Raw genomic sequence first — 18,411 nt, 5'->3', positions numbered from 1 at the left:
TGCTTTTCTCTTTCCTCCACTCTGTTAGCAGGAGAGGGAACTGTTTGTATTCTTACAAGTACAGGGCCTGGAATACAGCTGCTGAATTTATTAACGTTTATGGGATGGATGAATGAATGAATGAATGAATGCTCGTTTCTCTCCCCTTCTGCACTAATCAGGCTCTTCTGTGCTGACTCCCCGAGTCTCAGTGGATTCTTGCTCCGCAGGTTTGGGAGGGCCCGTGGGAGCTGCACGGCTGTTGCAGTGTTTCCCCTGTGCCCACACGGAAGCAGGGTCCTCTCTTTGGTCCATGCTGGTCCCAAGATGGAAGGCAAACGCGGGAGAGAGCTGATGGAAATGTCAGTGCACCTTAAAGCCTCTGCTGAACCGGCACACGTCCCAAGGCCTAAAGTCAGTCACACAGTCAGTCCAGTACCAGCAGCCTGGGAAAGATACGCTCCCCGAAGGGAGGAAGGGGCTGGAGTGAATATTTGCTAAACAACAGTATAATCTACCATGTGTTGTTAGGAGCTTTCTATTCTGGTGTTTTCCAAATCAGCAAACTAAAATCCCCTACAATGTCTATCGTAGTCAAGATCCACTCAGTGTTAGGGACAGAATATAACTGGAAGTAGTTTATGCAAAAAAGAAATTTACACCCCAGCCCTGGGGGCTGCATGTGAATCTCCCCCCCACCCCCCACCCCCCTTCCCCGTGCCCCAGGCCCTGAGGCAGCCAGTGGACAGTGGGGTCAGGGCTGCCAGGCCCAAGGGCTGTGCATCATATACAAGCTACGGAGCCAAGCTCGCCTTTCCTTTTGCAAGCAAAACAAAGGAAAAATGTGAAAACAGAAATTAAAAGTTTTTAATTAAAAAGAAAAAGTACAGAGCCCTGACATACAGGGAAGGATAAGGAGTAGATGAGTGAAGCACAGGGGCTCAGAGGACGCTGTCAGCATCTCTCCCATCCTTCACCTGCTCACCTCCGTGTGGGGTCTTATTCTCCCGGCCTCTCCCAGGCGGCTGCATTTGCTGGAGGCAATGGCGGAGGAGGCACTTGCAGAAGGCCTGCAAGCTACTACATGCCAAGAGATGAGGTTTTAGATCATGTTTTAGATTCAGGACATCTATAGATTTTATAAATGAGAGCTAGCAAATCTGCCAAGTGAAAGTTAAATGACATCATTGAGGAGGTTAATTTAAGAATATGGAAAATTCAGTTTCAGGAATAGACCAAGGATTTAATCTTAAGAACCTTCCCTTGAGAATGCATTCATATTAGTGGACACAATGGAAACAATAATTTTATAGGAAATATGTTTATTATTAATCATCTCAATTAAAAAATACTCAGTCTTTCTTAGGGCTGGTCCATCGTATTCTGTCTTTTGAAGATATTAATCAAAACTGTGAGCAATTTTATTTAACAGCACAGACACTTTTGTAAGATAAGAAGAAAAGAAATTCCTAACAACGAAACAAGGTCTCCAGAACTTGCTATTAAAACAAAGAAAGCATTTCCAGTGACAAGATGTCACAGGTTAAAGCCCAAGAGAACACTCTACCAGGGCACATGCTGGAAAAGGGATCAGACGTTTAGGATCCACCCTCACTCGGAGTTTGCTGTGAAAGGGGCTTAGGGACTCTCACTTCTGCCTGGAACGCATCCTTTGGGCCTGGGACTCACGTTATCCCCAAAGCCGACAGCTTTTCAACTTTTTGTCCACATAACCATGACCAGAGGTCTTGAGGAGAAGACGAAGCAGGAAGCATTTAGCTTTGACTTTTGAGCAGATGTAACACCAGTTCTTCATCCTCTGCCAAAGACAGGCCTGTATCCAACGGCTCTAAGACTTCCCACTTGGCCTTCTTTCTGTTACGACTTGTGAGTCCCGTGTTCTCCACTTCGCTGTTGTTCCTTTTCCTCATCCCCTGCTTCTTCTTGGTGTCACTGGTGAGAACAAATCCAATGATTTACTTTGTAAGTACATAATTAAATTCATTGTTATGAATCAAACCTTAAAACGTGACAAAATTACCAATAACAGATAGCTGGTAAAGTGATACTATTATTCAAGAGGGAAAGAAACTGTAACAATGTCAGGATATCTGTGTCGTAAGTTAAGTACCTTCCCAGCAGTGGGCGGGAGGGAGGGCCCATCAGGCACCAGGCACCTGCAGGGGGTCTACATATACTGTCTCATCCAATCCTTACAATAACTCTAGAAAACTAGATGTATCATCCACCATTTGAGGACGCTGAGAGGTCTACAGTCTGGCTCCAATCTGTGCTTGTGCTGCCTCATCCCTCTCCCTCTATTAAAGTTGGGCCATCCTTTAGGAGCAGTCTGTGGGCTAACAGATATCAGGATATCAGGTGCTAATTCTATTATCTGTTGCATTAAGTTGTGATATACAGACCATGACCAAAACAGAACCTGAAATGTTAAATTACAAATTAAGATAGCAAATAAATTTTCCCCATTTAAAATCTGCATCTAAGGCCCACACAAAGTCTTAAGGAAGCATAAACATTACTGCTGTATTCTGCACACACCTGGGGCATAGACTATAAAAATAAAGCTAATTTCTGAAGATAGAGTCAATCACATGATGCAAAAGGATTTTAAGATACCATCATCATGTTCCAAGATGACCCAATTACTAGATACAAAATTAACAAAATAAAAACCCAGCAATGGCAGTAGGAACCATTTATTCAAGGGTCTGGCTCTGTACTACATTTTTTACAGAGATTAAATTTATCTTCATGAAAACCCTTAGTGTGGAGTCCTTAGACTCACTCCACAATGAGCTTAGGGAGGTTAAATGACTGGATCCACATTATACCCGTGGGATTCACACCCAGATCTGAATGACTCTAAATTCAGCCCAAAGCAATTTGAATTGGTCAACATCTTTAGTCAGCATCTGGAGAACAGTAATAGAAAGGACTAGCTGTGGAAAGAACACTGGTTTTGACATGAACACAGTCAGACCTTGGCCAATCAACTAACATTTCTAAGCCTCAGTTTCCTTATCTGAAAGACGGGGATTATATAATTTACTTAGCAGAACTGCTATAGGAATTAAATACAATAATATAACTGTAAGAGCATATTAGTGATCAATACATGAAAGCTGAAAATTACCCATGACACACCTGTCCTGAGCTAAGAAGCTTTACCTTTCCCCATACTTGTATGGGTCCCAGGACTATAAACCAACCCCTTTCAAATAAATTCTTACATTGCTGTTATATAATACAGAGGGGAAAAACACATCACAAAAATTACATTATCGTCCAAGCATATGATGTATTCCAAAAGAGAACAAACTGCTCAAGTTTCAATGGAGCCTATTACTCCATAAGACAGCCTGGATATCAAAGTGAATGTGCCTCGTAAGCATATCCAGTTATGACCAGCTTAAAGCAAAACTAATTTCCCCATTTACCTCCCAGAAATGCCCAATGCTGACTCAGCAGCCACACTCTCTCACCGCTGGAGGAAAGAGAAACCAGACAACACTGAGGTTACCCACAAATAACTGCATTTAAAATAGCACCTGGAAAGGTGAAAATGAAAGTGTCCCCTGTGATGGGGATTCAGTTAGCAGAGTAATTCTTAGCAGAAAGGGGCCTTCATAGAAAGTTCTGTGCTGATTCTACTGGGCCATGATTTATTTCATATGATACTCCTGATTTCAACATTTTAATTTTTTCGGGTACTTGTAGCTAACCTAGTTACCCAGGACAAGAACGTCGTAGTCTGTTATATGAGAAACAGGAAAAGGAGGGGCGCCTGGAGTTACCACGCGAGGGTCAGCCTTCCTCCTGGCCCCTCTTCTGGGCAGTCCTCATGCGTGGCTCTTACTCATGAGGTCAGAGACACTTCTTGTGTGTTCCCACCTGTGCCCCTCTGTGAGCAGGGCACCTCCTCCCTCCCTCTGGGTACTCCCTGATTCAAGACTCATCTTCAATTCCGCATCTTCTATGAAAGGTACCCAAGCTCCCTATTAAAAGTGATTTCTTTCCTCTGAATTCCTACAGGTCTAATTGTTTATTAGCCATTTTGCACCTTCCTAATTGACTTGCTACTTCCTAATACTTAAGTGACTTTTTCCCCACCAGAAAGCATCTTAACTCTCAATCAGAATATAAACTCCTGGATGAGAATGTATATTACTACAACTGCCTTTCAAAAGTCATTCACGTATGCATGCCCAGCAATTTCTCTTCTGGGAATTTATCCCCAGGAAATAATTAAGGATATTCAAGGCAAAGCTATTTGTAATTTCAGAAAGTTGGAAACCCAAACATCCAACCATAAGGGACTGATCTGTTAAATATGTTATAAAATTTCAAATGAAACATGATGCAGCTATTAAAAACAATGTTGCAGGAATTTCTTTATTGACACTGAAAACAGTAATAAAACCAATATAGAAAGAATCTTTGTTTAAATAAGGCAGCATGTATATTTGCATAGAAAAAGATTTGGGAGATTTTTTTTTATGTTATTTCTGCTGGTACGTGCATCTTTTGTTTTTGTTTATTTCTGTATTAAGCTTGTATTGCTCTTTGCAATAAAAAAAAAAGAAAGAAACTTAAATTTGAAGGAAAAAGTAGTCTGGGCAGCTAGGTATATGTCAATTATTCTCCATAATTTCACAAAGCTCAGAAGCATAGAGAGTAAGTGTTCCACTTAAGTGTCAACCCGGGACCCATACAAGTATGGGGAAAGGTAAGGCACTCAGGACAGATGTGTCATGGGTAATTTTCAGTATCACAAAACACCTGCAACTATGTGCCACAGACTAAATTCTGGTATTTCTTTTCTTTTGGCTAGAATTATATTAACTGAGTTTTGTACATACTTTACACTTCAGAAGCTTGAGTGGAATGAAAATTATCTCTTTATTAATAAAACAAATGTGAAAGACAAGTCTTTCAAAACATAGGGACCATTAGTGTTGAAAGCAGACGTTCTCGGTGGTGATGAAAGGTTAGAAGTCAGTTTTCTAGATTTGATAACGCTGCTCCACAAACCACATGGAGAAATTTGTAGAAGTTTGGGCTAGTTTTACATTTCAGTTTTACATGGGCTTCTAAAGAAGTTGTTCAATACTGGTTTCCATGCCTACTATCCACCAAGAAAAAGTTAAAAAGCAGTCTTCTTAAATGTTGGCTACTAACTCCTTGACATGCTGAAATAATCACCCTGGCTCTTGTAATTCTTCATAACCATTTCAGTGACTGCTTATAGTATTATTTATTACTAGAGACTTGGTGCATGAATTCAATCATGGGTGGGGTCCCTTGGCCTGGCCGGCGATCGGGGCCGATAGGGACCAGCTGAGCGTGGGGAGGGACCACAGAAGGTTGGCCTGCCGCGGAGGTTGGCTATGGGAGCACACTGACCACCAGGGGCAGCTCCTGTGTTGAGCATCTGCCCCTGGTGGTCAGTGCATCGTAGCGACCAGTCAACCAGTCATTCGGTTGACCAGTCCTAAGGGTCGCTTAGGCTTTTATATATATAGATAATTTTTAAGGACTCTCATGATCTGGCTTAGGCCTGCCTCTATAACTATTTTGTTCTTTTGGACTACTTGTTACTCCCTAAACATGCTCTAGGTTCTCACCTTCTTTTGTCTCCATTTGGATTCCCTCTTTCTATTTTATAACTATCTAAATCCTCCTTATCCTTCAAAACCCAGTTCAAATGTCACCTCATCCTCAATGACTCCATCCTACATGATTGCACCGCTTTATGCACTGTTTGTGCTCTCCCATGGCAATCACTCTGAGTGATATTAGAGAGTAGACCTCTTCCCTGTGTCTACTAAATTCTTAGCTTTTTGAAGCCTGGGGCTGTTTGTTACCTTCATCTATAAAGATAACCTGAATAAAAGTCATTCAATAAATGTCCACATATGTGAATGGTAGAAATCATGTCCTGTTTGGGTTGTTTTAAGCCGTGCGAACTACTGCCACTGCAATGAAGGAGGCTATGTTTCTTTTTTTTTTTTATATATATACATTTTATTGATTTTTTACAGAGAGGAAGAGAGATGGACAGAGAGTTAGAAACATCGATGAGAGAGAAACATCAATCAGCTGCCTCCTGCACACTCACCACTGGGGATGTGCCCGCAACCAGGGTACATGCCCCTGACCGGAATCGAACCTGGGACCCTTGAGTCCACAGGCTGACGCTCTATCCACTGAGCCAAACCGGTTTGGGCAAGGAGGCTATGTTACAACAGACGTTTCTAATTCAATTTCCGAAACAGCCGTGGAGGAGCACAATGCCATGGTAGCACCCCAGAGCACTCAGTCCAGTGTGTGAGGGTGCAGGCTCCTCTCTCCTCACCAATCCTTCTGTTAATAGTACAAGTTCCTGGTTTTCTAAACTTTGGCTTTGCATATATTTTTCAAAATTAAATAAATGGTCATATTATGGCTATATTCAGTACTCATTTTTCCAAACAAATGACTTCTACTGAGTTAACACCCAGCCAGGGGACAGTCAAAATGATACCATTACTGCAGCTTCCCTAAGAGATGTAATGAAAAGTCATCTAAATTTTAAGTACCTAAATGTTGACTACTACCTCCTTGGTTGTACCTTCTTAGCTTCCTCTTCCTCTGTCCATTGCTTCAATGTCCATATTTCTAAGCTGCATCCTTGGTTCTCTACTATTCTCATTTTACATATTCATTCTGAGCATTCTCATGCAGTTCAGTATTTCAAGCAGCTCCCATAATGCTAATGACTTTAAAAACAGGCATCTTTAGCGTAGAGCTTTTCCCTCATCACCAGGTCAGCGTATTCAATCAGTTCCTAGGTTTATATAATTTGCAAAATCTCAGCAACAATAGTCTTTGGTGCTTTTATTAAAATTAAGTCTATTGCCCTGGCCAATGTGGCTGTGTTGGTTGGAGCATTGTCCCATGCACAGGAAGGTCACGGGTTTAAGTCCCGGTCAGGGTACACACCAGGTTGCAGGTTCAATCCCTGGTTGGGGTGTATGTGGAAGGCAACCAACAAATAGATGTTTCTCTCTCCCTCGTCTTCCCTCTAAAATTAATTAAAATAATTAAGCCTATTATTATTAGTCTTATTTCTGACAAGAAACCATAGCTTTGAGAGGTTGCAAACGTTAACAAAATATTGGTAATAGGAAAGGCTGGGGTGGGGAGGGAGAGAGGCAAAAATTTCATTCAATTTTTATTGTAAAAACTAAAATTTTAAAAAAGTCTATTAATAAAAAGATTTACATAGTTCAAGAGTTGGTATACCATCAACAAATTATGACTTAAATTATTAAGCATAAAATACATTAGTGTTTTCTCCTCTTATCCCTAAAGAATGATATGTCACTTTAGTTCAGAACATGTATATGTTTCCAGCCTTCACCTGGAGTACTCAGACCATCTCACCTCCACTCTCTGTTCTCAGAAATGTCGGGATGGCATATGCCTTTCTAATGAGTTGCCCCCCATGGACTAGAACAGCAGCTGTTTCTTACTCTCATCACCTTCCATGAAGCCAACTAGCATCACCATTGTATAGACACATGGTTGAAGGGATGATGGGATGAACAGAAGCTGAGAAATCACCTCTGGCAGGAATATACATAATTGTACAGTCATGATTATGCTGTTAGGGTAAATACTTAAATTTTAATAAATGTCAAAGGAATTAATGGTTAGTATGTTAGCATGTATCATTCCTTCTTTACCTAAAAAGAAGGCTTTCAATAATTCTTCAGGTGTCACCCCAAAGAGGCTTTCACTAAACACCTCATATAAAGTGAATTCTCCCAACCCCTCTCATTATCCTACAGTTACCATTTTCATGGCCCTTATCATCATCTCTTTTCTATTTTTTGTTTACTTCTTTATGGTCTCCCTCACCAGAGTGTAAGCTTTAAGAGGGCCGGGAGCTAGTCTATCTTCTTTATTACTCTACTAGAGGCCCAGTGCATGAAATTCGGTGTCCCTCAGCCTGGCCTGCACCCTCTCCAATCCAGGACCCCTCGGGGGATGTCTGACTGCCTCTCACAATCCGGGACTGCTGGCTCCTAACCACTCACCTGCCTGCCTTCCTGATTGCCCCTAACCACCTCTGCCTGCCTGCCTGATTGCCCCTAACTGCTCCCCTACCGGCCTGATTGCCGCTAACTGCTCCCCTGCTGGCCTGATCGCCCCTAACCGCCTCTGCCTTGCCCCGCACCCATGACCCGGGATTTTCTCCTCCGGCCAGTCACAGGCACCTGGGACTCGGGCTTCCCTCCCTCTGGCCGGCTGCAGGAACCCAGGACCCAGGCTGGTTCGCCTGGGCTGGCCGCAGCCACAGGGGACCATGGACAGGCAGCTTTGCCTGGGCTGCAGCTGTAGGCGCCCGGAACCGCAGGGCAGGCGGCTTGTCCCTCTCCCGGGCTGCAGCCTGGCTGGTCCCCATTCCTCTCTCCCCAGTGTTGAGTGTCTGAGCCTATACGGTGTGACGGCGTGAGGGCATGATGACCATTTGCATATTAGCTCTTTATTATATAGGATGCCGGGAACGCATTACAGCTTTCCATTTACTGAATGCCTCAATAATTCCAATTTGGTGATAGAGACTCTACCCATATGTTGGATGCAATATATTACATGACATTAATTTTTTTAACTGTATCATTCATCATTTCAACATAGTCTGGAAGACATTTTTGCAGACTGTTTTGAATAGAGGGCCTGCCATGTCACATGTAGCTCAACGAATGATTTTGATGAGAAAGAAAATGGAAAGTCGATTTTTGAGAGGACATTAAATTATATTTTTGTAAATGTACATACTTATTTAAAAACTTCTAACACTGTTTTACTTTTAGTAATTAAATTGATCAGCATAGATTAGTGACCCTAGTAGCATCATACGCTGCACTCTTTATACCTTAGATTTTCATGATAACCTTGCAACATTAAGAATTATCCACATTTGACTGGTGATTAAAATTGGGGGTCAAGAGGTTAAATAACTTGTCATTAACCAGTTAACTGCCACATGTCCAAAATGGAAACCATACCCACGTGCAATGATATTTTGAATTTACTTGTGTCTATAGATGCTTATGGCGTGCAAAGGGTTAAGTAACTTGTAAAAGAAAGTAAGATTCTTTTCTTAGAAAACATTCAGGTCTTAAGTTTCTTAAGCCTCAGGTCTGTTTATCTGACCCCAAAAGCCACAGTTTTCCCACAGGGTCAAGTAGCCTGTCTTTGTTCTAACACAGACTTAATTTTCCAAACTCCTACTTCTCCCCATATTGCAAAGTTTATGATAACATACCATAATTTATTTCCAAATTACATGCAGTGGTGAATGGGGGCAAGGCATTCAGTCTGTTGGTTCATAGAAGCTCCTGCAATGCCTATCTTACACCTGCTATACAGACATTGTAATACAGATGCTCCTGAGATCATTCTGCCAGGAACAGATACGGTTTACATTCCTATGTACTGATACAGAAAGGCAAAGGAGGTAGACTGATTCACTGATACAATAATTTTCTAGATAGAGGAAACTCTAGGTCTTATTCCCCTTGATTTTTTAAAATTCTCTCTCTCCTTAGGAAGCCTTTGCCAAGGCTCACAGACATGGAAAGGGAGGAGACAAACGATACACTGCACCAAGAAGAACATCATTCGTACCTGCTATGAACAGGAATGGGCTTATTGATAAAGAGCATACTTTAAATAAACAATGTGTAAATTAACGCCAATAAAAAGGGGCCAGAGCATCTGTAACACATTCCCTGGGCTACAACGCTGCACTGAGGACCACTCCTTCAAGCCTTGAGAATGTTTCAAGCGCTGTCTGAATGATTGTGGTCAAGGCACCATAGAAGAAAAAGATCTGCTGGGAAAACCTATCGACTTCTTCCCAGGTATATGCAGAGCTTTACAGAAACACAGCACAGCAGAGTGAGCATCAAACTTCCAAGGACACCGGGGCAAGCAGGTCCAATAATGAAGTTATAAAAAGGCAACCGAAATCACTGGAGACTGTAAGCCTGACACTGGAAAGGAGGCTCTGTAGCCAGGTGTCATGATGCCTCCTGTTACAGCTCCCAACCTCTGCAGCGGCTGCATTTTGCGAGGTGTGTTTGTGTGTTACTGCAGAAAAATGGGAGAGTAACATCACTTTACAAGCCAATTCAGAAATCTAGGCCCTGGCAGGGTAGCTCAGTTGGTCAGAGCATTGTCCTGATACACCAAGGTTGCAAGTTTGATCCTGGGTCAGGGCACATACAAGAATCAACCAATGACTGCATCAATAAGTGGAACAACAAATGAATCTCTCTCTCTCTCTCTCTCTCTCTCTCTCTCTCTCTCTCTCTCTCTCTCTCTCCATTTTAAAAAACCTAACAAAAGCCAGGACAAGGAGCCTGCTAAGAAAGCACAGTACCTTTACTGTAGTGTCTGCACAGCTTTTGAAACTCTTGCTTTTCTCTCTCTTTTGGAACACAAAGAAAATACATCAGGGAAACTGTGGAATGTTCTAGCTGCACACTAGCTGAAGACAGAGGTGGAGAATGGTGGATATTCAGTCACACAGAAACCTTTGGGTGTCCTTTTCCAACATGCTGCCAAATTGTGTGTGGAAAGCTACCAAGAGCACAGTACCTGAATGTCTAGTTTGTGTCTTATTTGTATAAAACTCCCCCTCTTACATTCATATCAATAAATGTAGCTTAGAAATTTTCCTAAAGAACTTTGAGCTAATAATAAATGATCTTGAGACCACTGAAAAATTCTCAGAAATCTTTATACATGTCTTTTAAATATTGGCACTCTGGTATTCCAATATGTTATGCCAGAGACTTTTCCCCTCATCATAAATTTTAATTTCCAAGGCTGTGGCAACAGTCCTAATGAAGATTAATTACTGCAGTACATTCCATAAAATCTGCCCAGCTTCATTCTGATGGTGAAGGCATACAGAAATGGAACTGAAAATGTATCAATCATGTCCTTTAACGTCTTTTCTAACACTCGGTACTTAAAAACAATTTAGTCAAAGGAAAGATTTATTGGCTCAGAGTTCATTACAAACGTAACCGCAAGAGCAGAAGATGTCCTCTTAGATCAGAATCCTAATAATCAGAAAACGCTGGGGGTGGTGAGGATATAGAAGGCAGAGGACTGCAATCAGACTACTGATCCATGGACATTTCCTTCTAAAACGTACATGTATTACAAATGCCCACATCATTTGGGATTGGAACAACGTTTTGGTCTCCAATCTATTTGGTTCACAAACACACTTGAGAACTGGATAAAAATTCATGACCCTTTCACAGATGAGTGAAGGGGAGTGTCTATGCTGCCTGTACACCCACACCATCATTTTGGGAACAATTTCAAGATGTCTGAGATGTCCCTAAAGCTCATCCACAGACTCCAGGTAAAGAATCCCTGCTCTTCAGCAATACAGAAAATATACACAATTATTTCTCTTCTCCCAGATTTATAAAAACAAAACTCGTAAACACCAACAAGTTGGGTTGCATTACGTATTTTTCTTGTTACTAATCTGTGTGTAAACCATTTTGTGCTCCCCAGGAGTACATTGGCTTTTCTCCTCAACTATTTTCACTGATTAGTTTTCAATATTCAAGATCATCACCTACCCAAGCACGTCCCCAGTGTTCCAGCTATCTGGAAAAATTAAGTTTAGCACTATAGTATTACTCGTTATTAGTCCTTCCAGTGATTTCATCAAGAGAGAAATTACCCAATTTTCAACAAAAGTTGTCCTTTAAAAAAAATTAGTTATAATGGCAGAAACAAAAATCAAACAACAGAACCAAAAACCTAAGCCTGGGTACAACCTAAAATCCTAAAGGGGAGTGGACAGGGAAACTATATGGTCACTGGTCTGAATGCATGCCACATGAAGGAAAGGGAAAGGCAAAGGACGGTCCCCAGAGAGTGTCTTCCTCGAGGTCTTTCAGTGAAAACAAAGCTGCCTGCACCAGAATCAGGACAGCAGCCAGGAGAAGCCCGCAGTGGTTCATCACCCTTGCCGGATGGCTCATCCTGGCCTCACACATCCAAGCCATTCGTCCGTCTTAGCGATCCTAGCACTTGTGAAACATAACAAACTCATAACTGTCATTGAGTGACAGTCATTCAATGGGTCCCTAAATGACAGAGGAATAGAGAGTGCAGAGCAATAACTGAAGATGCCAAGTAAGATCAAGCTGCGAGCTTTCAAAAGCCCAATTTCACAAAATACAACTTCCCCTTCCCAACCCTCGCCCGGGGAAATAACACCTTCCTTCTCCAACGGGTAGCAACCTTTCCCCTAAAAGCACCAAGCATTTAATACTCCACCCCAACAATATTCCTTGGAAGTTTTTCCATTCATGCTACATGTCACACACGATATTCTTGTTTTATTTTTAGGGCATTAGCATAAGGGAGAAAAACCAAAGGAATATAATTTAAAGAAAGTCAAGTAAATTAATTCCTCCTTTTATCTACAATTCATATTAAGTTCTGATAAAAGCTCTTTGAAATTTGTAATTTGTGGAACTCTGTATTTTACCAATAAAGAGAATGATCGAGATTTTCTCTTGGAAGCTGCCAGGCATATTAGAATCAGGGATAAATCTCCTAAAGTTAAAAAGAGTAAAAGGAAAGAATGGCAGGCACACAATAAAGTCAATATAGCATTAAGCTGAGCTGACTTTTTTCAACGCACCCAAGCCATTCATCCACCTTAGTGATCTGCCCGCCTCAACTAAATTCACCAACCAATAGGATTCAAGTCAGGGGAAACTATAGTCAGTAAGTATTTTTCTTTTAATAGTATCTAGAGACTCTAAAAAGAAAAATTCTTTTAAAAATCACCCCCTCTATTTGGCACCAATAATTCCACTAAAATTTATATAAAATATTTAATGTAACATACCAGCTCCCAAAATAGTTAAGAAGGAAATGAAAATGCTTTCTAGGAATTTCCTTCCCCAGAAATTCTTTTTTGACTCATACTCATTTCTTTTCCAGGTGAAAAGCCTTCCATGTATTACAAAGTTGCTATAAAATCTTGGAAGAATAGTTACTGGGCCAAAGTTTACATTAACATTAGGTGAAACCACAGAGATTAAAGTGGTTCATCTCCTTTATGTAAGAGATACCTTTCAAAGATAGGCAAGTTCACCCCAAAACAGAAAAGTATATGGAACAGATTTTAAAAACAAAACCAAACAAAAACCCCAGAATGAAAAAACAGACAAAAATCCTTGACCAGTCTTCTGGCTCAGAGCTGTGTCAGACAGACCAGCCAAAAAGAACAGCTAAATGTATTAAGATGTGAAACATTTACTCTGAACAGGAAAAGGTGTCAATCCATACAGAATTTATCATGGCTAAATGATGCCAATAGCATCAGTACAAATTATAGATGCATTTGATGGGTCTTATGCCACCTACGAAACACCCCACAATGTAACAGTTCTTTATAAAGCAACCTGGTTGCCTTAGCCAAAGACCATGGTCTGTGAAGAAAAGATTGATGTAAGTCAGTAAGCGTCTAACCACAACCTTTTTCTTTTTCCTTTTTTTTTTTTTTTTGTTAGAAAAAGGTTAAGATTATAAATATTAAAAACTTAATTTGGATAATGAATATCTGGAATATCCAGCTGCTTCTTTTTCATCAGATTCAATACTTTGCAAATTTTCACATCATTAGCAATTCACATGAAGATGGCCATAAACCAAGCATGATGAATGCTCCTAGATATACAAAAATCAATCTCATATTCCATGCTCAGAACCAAACCTCTCAGTTTGCAAGGCACAGCTAAAAGGAACAATTTTATCGAAAAGAGTTTAACTGAAATATGGTTAGACACTCTTGCCTCAAATTCTAGAAAGGTAAGTCCTAAACTTCCTTCAGGCTTAGTTTTGATGTCACCTCCCTTAGAAAGCTCTTCTGGATTCCCATCAAGCCCAGGTTCGGTCCACACTTGCCCGATCTCCAAGTCCATTTCCTACTTCCCACCCTCCCCACTGCCCGCCTCAGGGCAGAAATCACAGCACGGACCTATCACACAGTTTTGTAATTCCGTGCTTAGCTCCCTGTCACCTCCACTGACCTGAACACTATAAAAGCAAGAAAGGTATTTTTCTAGCTTAGTGTTTTGTGTTTGTTTGTTTTTAAATGTTTTTATTGATTTCAGAGAAAGAGGAAGGGAGAGAGAGAGAGACAGACAGAAACATGAATGAGAGAGAAACATTGATAGGCTGCCTTCTGCCCACCCCCTACTGGGGATCGAGCACACAACTCTGGCAGATGCCCTGACTGGGAATCAAACATCACCTTTTGGTGCATGGGACGATGCTCAACCAATTGAGCTAAACCGACTGGGCCCTTGCTTAATGTTTTATCCTCTGTACCTGTACTCACTATGCCTGGCACATGACAGCTATTAAATTTTTTTTTTAGTTGAAAGAATAGATGGAGGAAATATTACAACAAGCTAGGGACTAACAGATCAAATGGGTATTTTTAACTCTTAAGTAGAATGTGATTTAAATAACGTTGAAGGTTCTTACTCCAGTTCTTGACAACACATGTAGAAAATTGTCTAAATATTTTTATTGTGAAAGCAGTATAACTACATTGTATGGAGTATTTGGAAGAGAGAGAAATGAAAAATCATTTATGAGCAAAAAGACCATTGCAATATTTGAGGTCATTTTTCCTCAAAAGGTATAAAAGTCTACATGAAAACTCACTAGAGATAAGAATATATAATTCTGCGTAGTTCCTAGCAGACTAGTGAATTCTGTGATGTCATAAAGTCAACTGCAACAAAGAGCTAGGTTTCCTACCAAACTTTTCTGTTTCCATTTTAATAACAATAACAACAAATCCTAATATCCTGTATTAATTCTACCTATGCTCATTCCCCGGTTCCGAGGGAGGAGCCAAAGTGAAAGCCACAGAGCAAAGCCCATCCTGGACCAATCTGTAACAAGGATGAAGACAGGAAAAGAAACAAGAGCATCAAAGCTCTACACTTGTTTTGCAAAACAGCACACACCAAAGCTTAGAGCTTCCTATTGGGCTGGGCATCTGCTGTGGACGAGCCAGCTGACACCCCTCTGCACCCATATTTCACAGTTTTATATCTGATAATAAATAGAGCTATTAATGATGACATTCTTAAAATTCCATAAAAGGAACTCAAGGTGACATTATTTCATTGTCCCTGGGACCATATTGAAAGCAAGAGTCTCTCTTTGTCATGCTAACTTATAGGACCTGAATCTTGCATGTCAGAATCCCTTTAGAATCTCAGTGGTAGAGATGACAATTCTGATCACTGCACAGAGGGTGGAGGATGGTTTAAATAGACTGTGGCTGTGCACTGAGTTGAGGAGGAAAGAGGTATAAAATCCTATCAGACCTCCCTAAGGAGAAATTATTGACTCCAGATTCAGCCATTCTCCATTAAGGCTCTCTTTTGCCTATTTCCTACTAAGTGTCTTTAGGTGTTACCCATACTGAATATTTATGACTGTCACAAAAGTGAAGGGGAAAAAAATACACAAAGAAAACTTCCAAAGAAACTAGCTATGCTATTACCTTGGTAATAGCCATTTTCCATTTGGTGTATTTAGTCCCTTAAGAGTACATTCATTTCTGAAAATGCAAAGTTAATACCCAGAGAATAACCTACTGGGCGAAAGAAGATGACCAAAAGGCTAGAACACTCGCTGTTCCTAAAACTACCAAGTGGAGGTTAGAAACAATGCAGCAAATAAAACCTGTGAGCATGCCTGGAGGACCCTCTAATCCAACACCATAAAATCATAGCATCTAGTCATTCATGGACGGCAAAGAAAAGAGATGGAGACAAACTGCAACAACCCAGGAAACTGTACTGGTGCTACTGTTATAATTAGCCGTACTGGCAGCAATTACCACTGTCAAAATTCTAGTGTGTATGGATTTACTTGTGAATATGTTTTCTTAACCAAAACAATTTTGGATTTAGTTTATATATGTCATTATTCATTGCCATTGAGGTGATTTTAAGAGAAGAGGCAAAAGGAGAAAAATGGAAATTAGACTACAAATACAAATTTCACATATAACTTACCCTAAAATCCTGCCTTCTAGCCCAGGAATGGCAAACAGGTTTGATCTTGTGTTCCAATCCCAACTGATTAATAGAGGCTGCATTGAGAAGGATTGCTTGGCCAAGTGGAAAGTAATGGATGAAGGATGGGGAAATTAAACACCAGAAATAGGTACCTGCCATTCTGGGTCTAGTTCAGTGGTTCTCAACTGTGGGTGTTTGCTCCCCAAGGGATATCTGCAATGTCTGAAGATATTTCTGGTTGTCCTGACGGGGGAGGTGCTAGTGGTAGAGGCCAGGGATGATGCTAAACAGCCGACAATCATTCCCAAGCACTACCACCTCCCGCCCCTCCCCCCACCCCACCCCCCGCAAAGAATGATCTGGGCCGGAATGTCAGTAATGTTAATGCTGGGGAACCATGTTCTAGTTTAATCTATCCTATCCATGGATCAGGTTTTCAGCCAAATGAAAACCAACTTGTCTTCAGGAAGTTTCCGGAGCTACCTCTCCTAATGCTAGAGCAATTCCATATGATTTGACTGGAGTATTAGAACTAGGGAATCTGTTTGATCTGGGCAGTTCACACTGTCCCTCACTTGTATTGTGATCATGGACAAATTACTGTTTTATTTGAATAGAATTAGAAGGAGTTTGACTAGACAATCACTGTTAGTAGGCAAAAGACAAACCGCTAAAGAAGCCCTTTAAAAGGCTAAAGGAATAAAGCCCTTGCTGATATTCTCTTCTACAAAAGAATGTTTCTTCAGCTTAAGGTAAGTTTACCAATTCCTTTCAATTTCCACAGGATGCAGAGTTACTACTAGCTGTGCCTGAATTAAAACTATTTTAATTTTCATGTAATGCTTAAATATTTTGTCTAAACCCTTACCTTTTTAAAAAAGGTTTTTTTCATGTTTATTTGTTTATTTTATTTAGAGAGAAGGAGGGAGGGAGGGAGGGAGGGAGGGAGGGAGGGAAAGGGAAGGAGGAATGGGGGAGGAGAGGGAGGAGACAATCAGTTGCCTCTCGCACATGCCCCAGGCAGGGACTGAACCTGCAACCTGGGTATATGCCCTGACTGGAAATTGAACCCAGCACCTTTTGGTGTATGGGATGATGCTCCAAACAACCAAGCCACACCAGGCAGGGCTGAACGCTTATCTTTAAGTCAGAATGCTTTGGCATCTCAAGGTACTTCTATCTCCATGTGCATCACCATAATAACATCTGAACTTGACTTCCTCCAAGTCTCCACCCATCTATTCTGTCATCTCCTGTATCATTTAAGCTATCAGGACCAACTGCATAGCTGTTTATTACTATGTATCTTTTTTACTCTATAAATATGTTTTTATCAATCAATCAATTCAAATATTTCAGGGTCTTCTTTGTGCCTATGACATTAATGTTAGGAATAGGAGTAGAGACTGGAGGAGCTGGAGGTGTTGGTACAAAAAGACTGAGTTTCTAGCTACAAAGCATTTACAGGCTAATTAAGAGGCTAGCACACATAAAGCTATTAAACAACCAATCATATTAACTAGGTGGTAGCAAGGAAATGTCAATCTGAGAGTAAGAAATGCCAGAGAATGAAATAAAATGTCTGCTATACACAGAATAAGGATGACCCAGAAACTATCATATGAAATGTTAGGAAAATTCCTTATGAATCAGATACATAGGGATACTTAAAAGGCTGGTTCTCTGTGTTAGAGATGTTAGACAGATGTGCAAAGTATGGCTGCATGACAAAATGGAAGAACCTATTAATGTTCCCTCCAGAGGGTAAACATACACAGACACATTTGGAAGTTAATGATATAAAGCCATATGTGTAAGTTAGATTATATCTATCAGAATGGAGATCCCTTAAACCACTCTCACAGCGAGACATTTATGTAAGCATAAAGGAGCAGCAAACTTAACCACAGTGGAGTTCAGGTTTCGACAGGTACACTAAGGAACTTTCTGAAGCAAAGTATGTATGTTTACTCTTAAAAGTTAATTTCTAAAGATTAGGAATATGCCCTGGAACTAAATTATTTAAGCCCATGTCATACATTTATACTTTTTAAAAAAATATATTTTATTGATTTTTTTTTACAGAGATTAAGGGAGAGGGATAGAGAGTTAGAAACATCGATGAGAGAGAAACATCGATCAGCTGCCTCCTGCATACCCCCAACTGGGGATGTGCCCGCAACCAAGGTACATGCCCTTGACTGGAATCGAACCCAGGACCTGTCAGTCCGCAGGCTGTCGCTCTATCCACTGAGCCAAACCG

The 18,411-nt window shown here is 40.8% G+C and overlaps 1 protein-coding gene across 1 annotated transcript in view; it reads right to left on the bottom strand.

The window, feature by feature from the left end:
• Positions 1–822: 822 nt before the first annotated feature.
• DDX10 (DEAD-box helicase 10) overlaps positions 823–18,411 on the bottom strand; it is a 262,437-nt gene continuing 244,848 nt past the window's right edge. Inside the window, exon 18 of the mRNA XM_059708004.1 lies at positions 823–1,932. Within this exon, the coding sequence (XP_059563987.1) occupies positions 1,755–1,932 (178 nt within the window). The 3' untranslated portion in view covers positions 823–1,754. The remainder of the gene's footprint in view (positions 1,933–18,411) is intronic.

Source organism: Myotis daubentonii, chromosome 9 (assembly GCF_963259705.1).
Source record: "Myotis daubentonii chromosome 9, mMyoDau2.1, whole genome shotgun sequence".
Classification (NCBI taxonomy): Eukaryota; Metazoa; Chordata; class Mammalia; order Chiroptera; family Vespertilionidae; genus Myotis; species Myotis daubentonii.
Note: the sequence above shows the minus strand (reverse complement) of the source record. Positions and strands in the feature narration are given on the sequence as shown.